This window comes from Cyprinodon variegatus, unplaced genomic scaffold (genome assembly GCF_000732505.1).
Source record: "Cyprinodon variegatus isolate N-32 unplaced genomic scaffold, C_variegatus-1.0 Scaffold55, whole genome shotgun sequence".
In the NCBI taxonomy this organism is placed as follows: Eukaryota; Metazoa; Chordata; class Actinopteri; order Cyprinodontiformes; family Cyprinodontidae; genus Cyprinodon; species Cyprinodon variegatus.
Window position 1 is genome coordinate 1,803,707 of NW_015150508.1, and position 10,915 is coordinate 1,814,621.

At 38.4% G+C, this 10,915-nt stretch overlaps 1 protein-coding gene across 5 annotated transcripts in view; it reads left to right on the top strand.

Moving 5' to 3' along the window:
• The first annotated feature begins 4,867 nt into the window (after positions 1–4,867).
• Positions 4,868–10,915, top strand: part of LOC107082498 (Nance-Horan syndrome protein-like) — a 70,752-nt gene continuing 64,704 nt past the window's right edge. For all 5 annotated transcript variants that reach the window (XM_015371211.1, XM_015371215.1, XM_015371212.1 and 2 more), the window contains exon 1: positions 4,868–5,457. In XM_015371211.1, the coding sequence (XP_015226697.1) occupies positions 5,178–5,457 (280 nt within the window). In that variant the 5' untranslated portion in view covers positions 4,868–5,177. The remainder of the gene's footprint in view (positions 5,458–10,915) is intronic.

Consider the following 10,915-nt stretch of genomic DNA (forward strand, 5'->3'; position numbering starts at 1 on the left):
ACTGTCAGTCAAATCTGACTGTATGATCTGGTTGAATAATCAAATTCCTTGAGATGATATGTGTTGTGAATTGGAGCTATATCATTAAACTGAAGTGAACTGAATTTTTTAATGACATGCTGAACACTCGCCCACATTGCAAATACTCAGCTAATCGGTCTCACATATGCATATCTCAGCTCCCTGATCATCCCTGCAGTAAAAATGTTTCCCAGAGCAGAGAAGTATTTTTTTAAGTATTATTCACAGAGTAAAATTTTAAAATTGTCAGGCGAATTTCAAAACTTAAAAGTCTTAGGAAAACCCACACAAAGAAATCTGGGGATTGAACAGTTCAAATTGTACAGTGTGGTCTCTTGAGCCACACCACAAACACACTACACCACACCTGAGCCAACTTTAAATCTACAGATTTTCTCTGTGCACAATGACTGAACTCAAGTCAGCCTTCACTTAGGAAACAGACATCAAGCTAGTTTTTTTAGGTCACATACACAATAAAAAATAAGGTACTAACGCCACCGCTAGACCTTTCAAAACAGAAGAGATATGTTTAACGTTTATTAACTGGAGTCAGTTGTCATTCTTACCTCTATCTTCTAAAAATATATTTCTTGTCCTCCTGTGAATACAGATATATGAGACCAATTTAAGGATTTATTTCTTTTCTATTTTAATCCCTGTTTTACAGTATGGTTAAGTGGATGTTTCTTATTTCAGAATGCACATTTATTCTAGTTTCCATGGTTGTTGAATCAAACTGTGTTTCTAGAAAATAATTTCCCTTTGGAAAAGTAACTAAGTAATTAAACAGTTCCAGATGTTGCTCATTGAAGTCCATCAACATCTGGTGGGAAATTTTAAAATGAAAGCTGCTTAAAATCTCAGCGAACAGTCTACCCTATCTAATCTGCTGTCATTGAAGCATACCAAGAAAAGAACACTGTCCCTACTGTGGAACATGAAGGAGCCTCTGTTATGTTCTGGGGCTGCTTCATTTGGCACAGGGTGTCTTGAATCTCTGCAGGGTACCATCAATTTCAAGACTATCAAGTGATTCTAGAGAGAAATGTACTGCCCAGTATCAGAAAGCTTGGTCTCATTTATAGGTCATTAGTCTTATAACAGGATAAACAAAGCACATATCTAAAAACAATTCTATTCTGAAGTTGTCTTCCATAAGCCCTGACTAAAATCTCACCTTATCCAGGAGCTGAAACCTGTTGTCTGAAAAAGGAACCATTAAAGCATCTGGAGCTGTTTGCTAATGAGATGTGGGTAAAAATACCCGCTGATTATGCAGTAATTACCTCTAAATGTTGTGTAACAAAATATTAAGTTATTTGATCATCTCACCTATTTTAATTCTAAACAAAAAAAAATAAATAAATAAATAAAAGTAGAATATCTGGCACTTAACTTAAACAGACATGCCTCTTTTAGAACGGATCTACGAAAGAACAGCTTTGGGAATCATGTACTGAGCCAGGTCGCTTTGCCGAATTTGCAGTCAGAATCACAGATCATCTTAAGCAGTAAGATGTATTTTGCCAAGACGTTCAGAAAATTTGGTCTTAATCCCTTATCTTGGACTTATCAAATAGGAGAAGGCAAAAGGTGGTCAGACACAGCAGCTGCAGCCCAGGCCAGTGAGCTACTCTCCTCTTTTTCCTCATTACAAGAGTCACATGCAAATCTTCTATGACTCCCCCTGAATTAAAAGGCAGGATGTAAATTTGATATTTAGTATTTTGCTTTTTTCTTTAAAGCTGTTGCATAAAATAGGTCCCTCCTTGTATTTAATTCCTGTACAGGGAAGGTATGGGACCAGAGGGCTGCTCAGGCATGGTTTCAGTGGCCCAAGTGGTCCTTACCCAGTGCCCCCACAGGAGGGAATAAAATTAAATATTTTCATTACTTTTAGGACCTAATTTTATATGCTTAGTTGTGTTTTTAATCATATATAATAATAATAAAAACATATTTCTATGGTGTGAAAAACTGAGAACACACATTTATTTATACTTTACATTATCCCATAGCTCTGTCACTGTTATACCTACTGTATGGGTCTGAAATATTCTGCAGCTGTGGTTGACATGATGCAGAATCAATGTAATATAATGGCACATGCCTACTATAAAGTATTTCTTTGTTACTGCTATTCAAAAAATACCTATTATTTACGAGAAGTAAAAAAAATAACTTTGAGTCTGTCAGGTTGGGTGGAGGTTTTTTTTTTTTTTTTTTTTTTTTTTTTTGAGGACCCAAATGCAGAGATGAGGAGGTAGAGATGAGTTTGTAGATTTGATGTTTCCACAGGCAACAGAGCAAAAATAAAAAATTAAAAATTACTGAAAACTAGGAGACTGAACATGAGGTGTGTAAATGGGAGTCTGAACAAAGACCAGGCTAATCAGCAGATTGGGAGCAGGTGTGGACAGAGGAGTCTAGAAGGGAGCTAGGAAAAGGAGACTGGTACAAGAGAGCAGCAGAACCAAAAAGTGCAGAGTCATGACAGAGTCATGTTTTAACTGCTGCAGGCCGTGTTTTAGTCACACTATTTCCATATATATTTCCAGAAACTAGAAGGTGTTAGCTTTCAAAGATGTATCATATATGTAATTTGACCTGGTGGATTTTGAAAGGGCAATATTATGTTTTTTCATATTTTCATGATTAACTCATTTAAGATTATTTTCTAACCTTTTTGATTTTGGCCATGGGCATGACTTTGTCTGAATGGGGTTATGGGGGGGAAATAGTGAGGGAGCCACGGGGAGGTTTGTTAAACTATGTCTCCTGAGGAAGAAAAAGTAAGACAATAATGAAAAATCTCAAATCCATTTCCACATGTAACATCTCTACTGAAAAGCAAACATGCTTTAATAGGGAAATAAAGACATTTTATTGCTACAATAACCTATAACTGCGTGAATGTTTAAACCTTTAGTTTAGACTATGATAGAGGCATTTTTCTCTATCTGTCTAAGGAATCATTTCATTCACATTTTACATGTTACATCTGCAACAATCATATGAAATTATAAATTGCAGTGTAAAGGTCCTTGTTTTTTTGGCATTTTCAATTCTGCTTTATCAAGTTTAAGTCATAGGGTACAGAAATTTTACAAAATGATCAACATAATCTCACCACACAATGGTTCCTACAGCCTTATTTTTGGCAAAGTAAAGACAGTTATCAATAATGTAAGAAAATGAGAGATGTTTCTACTGTGTTACTAGAAACACTGTCCAGGGAAGCTGTCAACAGCAAAACTGATTAGCTGCTGGAAGTTTTGACTTCTATCTGTTCACATGTTTTGAAAACGCCTCAACTGTTCCACTAGATTGAGATCTGGTAAATGTTAAACAGTGGATCGCACTTAATGTCCTGTTTAGATTTGAGCTTTGTGGCATAGTGTATTATCCTTTCAGGAGCAGCAATCAGAAGAACCATGGTCATAAAAAAGATTAACACTATCAATAACATCATACGCTAGAATTTATACAATGATCATTTAGCAAGTAGTAAAATGTGTTTGCAGCCTTTCTCTTATGTTGAAATAGCATTTAAATATTTGCATAAACAAGATGTTTGAGAGCTTTATGTTCCCTGCTTGCTTTTTCTTTTTTTGGACTGACTTTTGTTAAGCTGAGAAATGTGTCTGAAATTTCCACTAGATCAATCTCACAATGTTGAGAGATCTTTATTTCAATAGTGATGCCAGAATGACAGCCAGTACGTTTGAACTTATACTGATGTATCAAGCTGTGCCATGTGACTTGTTAATATACTATTAGTGTAAAAAATAAAATGAAAACTTTCTAGCTAATAAAGTGCAGGTGTGTGTATAGTCCTTGATTGACTCAAATGCTTAATATTTAATTCAATTCAGTTATTTATATATTTATATAGCACCATGTCACAACACATGTCATCTTGAGGCACTTTACAGTTCACCAGATCATACAGTCAAATTGATTCAAAGTTTTCTATCTAAGGAAAACCAGTTGATTGCATTGACTTGAATGCAATTCCTCACACTAAGCATGCTTGTAGCGACAGTGGAGAGGAAAAACTCCCTTTTAACAGGAAGAAACCTCCAGCAGAACCAGGCTCAGTGTGAGCGGCCATCTGCTGAGGCCAAGTGGGATACATAAACAGAGATAGAAAAAACAGCTGTAAAAGGCGGCCGTCCAGGAAACACACAGCCAGGCACATGAGCTCCGAGTCGGCTTCCATGTCAGAGGACTAAGAAAGCACATTAGACCAGTCACAGTCAGAGAAACAGGGCTACACTGGAAAACCAGGCTGATCTCCAACATCTAATTCAGTCTATGTCTCTCAATTAATCCCTCTGAGGACTTTCAACACCTTTATTTTTTAATAAACAAATCCAGAATTTATGATCAAAGGTAATTAAACCCATCGCCATCATTGTGCGCTTACAGGATTACTGTAACTTTGTGACCATCCCCTGTCCCAGGATATCCACATCTCCGTGTTTTTCCTCAGTCAGCTCTCATCTCCACAGTCTGAACACTCCTCAGGCCAGGGATGGCCACAAGCTGATTCACCAACCTGAAAAATAACAAGAATATCGTCGGAAAGGAAAAAAATGCCCTACAAAACAAAAGTAACACGCTTTCCAAACGATGAAAATCTAATCATGGTTTTGCATAAAATACATCTGTTGGAAATGCTCCTCTTGAAGCTGTTTTATTTTATAGCGCTTCCACTTTCTGCATGCATGCTTTTTGCCCTCCTCTATCGCAACGTGTGTCTTATTTTGAAATGCACCAGCGTCTCCTCCTTTGCGCTTTGGCTGAATTGTCGCTGCACGGAGGCAACCCATGATCGCAGACTCAACACGCATCCTTCCACCGCTGACCTGGGCTGAGCTGTGTCCTGCATGTGTGTGCGTGTGTGTGCGTGAGTGTGAGCGGGAGTGTGAGTGATCCCCAGAAACGAGCAGCAGGATGGAGGATCTCAAGGAGAATCTAGGAAGTTTGGATTGACGCCCGGGGGATAACGCGCCGTCGGCCTGAACCTCACCGGGCTTCTCGTGGATTTTATATATTTGGATGTTGTCTCTACCCCGTTTTTACCCTTTTCTTCTAGGCAGTGGGGATTTACACTTGGCTCGCAGTGTCTGTTATTTTTGGCGAACAAAATGCCATTCGCCAAAAGGATTGTGGAACCGCAGCTTCTGTGCAGACACCAGATCCCCAACGATGAAGGTGTGCTTTTCGAGGACCTGTGTGCCATCAGTAATGTGGTTCTCTCGCGGACCTTGCGCCAGTTGTCCGACCTGGCGCGGCACGCCTGCTCTTTATTTCAGGAGCTGGAAAACGACATCATGAGCACCAACAAGCGTGTCTGGTTCCTTCAGAGCAAAATAGGCCAGATCCAGCAGACAGCCAGTGCCCTGGACCCCAAAAAGGAGGCAGTGCGTAAGTAGACCACCGCAAGTCTGTAGCTGTGTCCACCGAAAGAGGAGAAAATGTCTTTGATGTTATATGATTCCATTCATATCTGGGTTTTTTTCTAATGCTTCAAAGGGCGTCCTCCTCTCTCAATATAAATATATATATATATATATTACCCAGCGGCACCCCCTCCCCAACCCCCCTAAAATTAAAATGTGTCACGGCTGCTGTTCCCATCGCCATAAAGTATCCAGCGCATGCTGAAGGCAGACTGTTCATTTATTTAGCGGCTCACACTTGTTTGTGTGTTATTCCTTGTGGGTGCGCGCGCGTGTGTGCGTGGATGATCGGTTCGGAGTCGGTTCGTGTGTGTGTGTGTGAGTGTGTGCGCTCCAAGGCTGGCAGCGCGCGCCGAGCGGAGGGGCGTGTGTTGCCGCTGCATTGGCTCACCATCACTGCGGGTAGCGCACACCTGAAGCATGTTCTCTCTGCTGCACGAAGGCCCTGGCTCTGAACGTGCACGGACTGAATAAGCAAAGTTACGGATCATTTTTTTTTTTTAAAGATCTATAAATATTCCTCCCCTTTTATCGTCCGTGCATGTGATTGTGTGAGAAAAGAGGTTTTGTCAGTCGACTCCCCGTGCGCCAATCCCACCCTTTCCACATACAGCGGCACCGAGACAGCATCATTAACAACCCGAAATGAGCATGTTGCTGGGGAAATATAATAATTGCCCGATCGCTCCAATATCCTATTGACAGGATGTATTTGCTGTGGGCAGATCACATAAAAAAGCGGGCTTGGCAGCGGGGAGACTCATTGCATTGCTCTGTAACAGCGCGTTCTGCACGCCAGCTACATATTATTTATGTTCTCTGCAGTCCTTCCAGCTTTTCTCTGAAGATTTTAGACATTTAGATTCCAGCCCTGTGCAGCATTCTCCCCTGTTCAGTATAGCAAATTATATCTTGAACAAAACATCCCATTTTGGGGGAAAGGAAACTGTAGGTTTATGAGCAGCTCTTTAGATGTAAAGCCGTCAAGAGCATATGGGAGGGGGGAGCAGTCATGTCTTCATCAGTTTGCTCTGTTTTGACTTTCCTTTAGATCTGGATGAATGAGGCTGTGGAAGAAAGAAGCGCACGCTAAATTGTAAATAAAGTGCTTGACTTTTTTTTTTCCAAAATCCTTTTTTTCTTGCATCACTTCAAAGATCTGACGTTGTCTCTGAAAAGCCAGCATCAACTGAGAAATCAGTTTATATACAAAATGTATTGGTTTTAAAAAATCCCTATAATTTAAATTATGAAGATGGTGAATATTTTTCCATGTTATCAAGCAACTTAAAACACTTACCTCTAAACACCTGATCTGTTCTTCCACACTTTTTTATTTTATTTTGATACACAAATATCTGTAATAATTCTCATGAAACAAATATTAAAAGGCAAAATTAAAGACAACCAAATCTAGTTCAACATTCATTCAATAAACTCCAGTAATAATCTTTTTATTATGTTGCAAGCAATTCAATTCAAAGCCCTTACAAGCAGTAAATGTGGTTAAAAGTTAATTTATTTGATGCTATGAATCCGTCAATAAAGTCCCTTCTGTATATGTTTAAGAACGGATTATGCAACATTATTTCATCCTGGAAGCAAAGGGTGACAGTGGACAGGAATCACTCTTGCAGAGCCCACCTCATTAGGATTGCTATCACAGCTGTGTGTTCTAATGGCATGATGAAAACACAGAAACAAAGCACTGGTCAAGGAGTTGGTTTAGTGAGAATAATTGCACCGGTCGCCTGGTCCAAGACTTTTTGTAGAAAAAAGCCTCCCTTCCAGTTACCTTTTACAGATTGTCTATATATTTATACATATATATGTATATATATAAAAAAATAAGTATAAGCTTTAAAAATGTAAGTTATTTGTCAGACAGTGGACTTTTGGATTACATTTAAATTCACCGCCATGTCATATGTGGTAACATCAGTATGTTTATCCCATATTTAAAATATTTTAAAGAAAAAAATATCTTAACTAGTGCCAGCATGAGTTCATATAAGTTGTGTGTAACCTAATTTCAGTTACTCGACCCCCAGGGCAGTGTTATCTACACTCAGACATTATGCTATTAAGTGGCATCCATGAATAAGTTAAGCTCAACATTGGTGTGAGATTTAATACTGATGACAGCGGTTTCTTCACCTAATGTAGGAAAGAATCGAGATTCAAGGCATTTTGCATCATGCTAACTTGGAGAAATCCCCCACAAGGCAGCAGGCAGCATTCAGATGGTGCTCAGACTGTTTTTGTCTGTCACATTTGTGGAAAAATGTGTTGTGTGGGACAATTAAACAAAACAGTCTGCTCTTGTCTTTCTTCAATTTTAATATTGGTTTATGAGTGTACTATCAAGTGTGATGGTTTTCTTTATGAGACTAATTTATTTGACACATTCTCTGTGTCATTTATCTATTTGTGCTCTGAAAGACTCAAGTGTCTATTCAAGATTTTAGTGCTAACGTGTATTTTAGTTGTGTTGGTCTTCGGGGTCATTCAAGGGGCAGGGAAACTACAGCTCACATCCTAGGACACATATAATTTTCACAACTGTTACTTCCAGGCTTGCAGCTAAAAATAATCAATTTAATTCTCAGTTACAAAAGAGAGAGTGAAGGAAAAGAGCACATAGCTGCTGAGAACAAAAGTTTAGAAGAGTGTTGATGTTATGCTCAGAACGCCTAACCTTGGAATCCGTTCATAAAATAACCTTTGTCCAAGTACATATAAATAAATGGTAAATGGTAAATGGCATGTACTTATATAGCGCCTTTATTCAAGTTAGGAGACTTGACCAAGTGTAATAAGAAATAATGGCCAAGTGTCAAGCTAAAATTGAGAAGAATAGTTTGGATGGCTTAAAATGTGGGTATCCTTTGCAGGGGGTTTAATGGTCTAACAAAAAACACTGTAATTCAATTAAATTCTAATACCAAATTCAATACTTTGTTAATCTTAAAACTATAGTTTCTGCAAGTTAAATGTGTTTCTTCTACACTCTGAATCTTGAGTCCCCAGAACATGTTCTTCTTTATGAGCTTGATGAGCTTTAAGTCAACTAATCTGATGCTGCTATCCTTATAGATGATGGAAAAAGAGAGCAGACTCTCTACATCAGACTTGTTGAAGGTATGCAACATCTTGCTGACATCACTGAAGGATCCAAGCTTCCTCCTGAGTCAGTCTCCTCAACCCCTTCTTATAAACACTAAAGTGGAAAATTATAATGTGATAAAAACTGATTTGAAACACTATAATACTGGCACTATTCATGGACTCTAACATGCACAGCCATTCTTTGGTAAGGTCCTACCATGGGCGGTTCTAGACAGAGGCCTCCAGGGGCTAAGGCTCTTGTACAACCAGAGACTGTTCTGGCCCCTGTTTTTCCTGTATCAGTAAGTGCCAAAGTATTTGCTCATTTATTAGTGAATTCAGCAGTCATGCCATGAGATCAAGCAAGGTATATGCACTGCAGCTCCCTCCACTTACCATCCATTATTGTTTTCTTTGATTTGTTGATAAATGATTGTTTTTGTTGTAATTGCAACTTGTGTAAAACTTATAATTGTTTCATTTCATCATATGAATTGAGAAAGAGAAAGCAAAATAGGTCTTTTCCCCCATAAATAATCTGCAACACATATTGGGGATGGGTTAGACTTAGTGGTGAGTATTGACATGGGTGTTGCGATATGTGACGATACTTGGGTCAAGATACGATAGTATCACTGTATTGCGATATTTTTTCCTGCTATTAAAATAAAGGAAAAGATAAAAAAGCAACCTCTGTATATGTTTATCAGATGATGTTGATCCTTCAGTTATTTTGGTGTCCATGTTGCTTGGGGTTTGAGTCAGTTCACTTCTTTCACTGTGACTGCCTCAACTACAGATATTGCGCTGCGCAGCATAGCAAAAGGGCTCCACAGCGCTATCTGCCAGACTGGTGGTGCAGAGGTAGCCCACTTTTCCCTCAGTTTTAGGTAAAAATGTTATGCTTAAAAATCGATACTAGGAGCTAAAAGATTGATATTATATCAGGCAGCCAAAAATCACGATATACTGCCCGAAACATTTTTTTGTGTCCAATTTGTCTCCTCATTGATCATGGATTTACAACCTGCAGTTCCAGAACTGCAAGTATGTCTTTGGCCCTTTTAATATATCAAACAAAGAAATATTGCTTTGCAACTTAGTTTCATTACTTTATTCTGTGCCATAAAAAAACAGTGCCAACCCCTTCCCCCGTTGGTAAATTTGGTCTAAAACTGCAACAGTTTTCCTCCAATAAAAATGGATTACCATAACATCCTATATTGTATTTAGCCTGCTTCTTTAAAATTATTTTAGAAAATGTCTTAATGGATAAACTTTATGTTCAGACACAACAGCAGCAGTCACCTATGTGGCATGGCTGTTTACCACTGCTCAAGCTGTTGTCCATTGCCACGGCATAAAGAATAAAACGTGTTATCTTCTCTTTTAGGTTCGGTCGGGGTCCTCTTCTTAACTCCAAGGTTCCTGTTAATCTATAATCAGTTTCCATCCACTTTTCTTTGGTTGTTAGAAAATCTGCACTCTTTGCTTGTTTACTTTTGCAGTATAGTTGAGTGTTTTACGTGAGGTATTCTCTCCATTCTTGAAGTTGCTAATACACAGCTACAGATCCTAAAAAGGTCTTTTTTTTAATCAAGAGTCACGTTTACAGCTGTAACATGCTTTATCATTACAGATCTAAATGACTGTTCATAATTCAAAACCATGTTTACCTTTTTTTAAAAGGAGGAGTACCAAAGTATTTTTCTTTGTTAGATTTGTTTCATTTTAAAAACATGTTAGATTCATAGTCAGAGTAAAATATGCACTATGTTATTCATGTTAAATAGTCAGAATTAAAGACATATTACACATTTTAAGTTCCAGGTAATTTGATGAATCTAGGGGCTAAATACTCTGCATGCACTGTCTGGGCTCTGGACACACAACCCCTATCATATGAGGTGAAATAGGGCTGTTGATGTGGACAACACTGCTTTGACAACACTAGCTTCTTCCCAATACACCATTTAACCAAATTTGACTTTGAATGTGATCTGTGAGAGGATGGCCAGTAGCAGCACAGAAGACTGCTCTGTCTTTCAAGTCTGCATAGTAACAGGACAGAGACGGAGGCCTGGTCTATGCTTTTAGCTGAGTCAGTCGTCCTTTAGTCATATGATTTTACTTGCTATCATTTACATGAAAAATAGCAGTTCAAGAAGATAAAAAAAATGAATGTTCAAAATAACTATAGAAAACAGCTTGATTCTCAGTTGTCTGGAGTAATTGTGTATCTCTATCTATCTATCTATCTATCTATCTATCTATCTATCTATCTATCTATCTATCTATCTATCTATCTATCTATC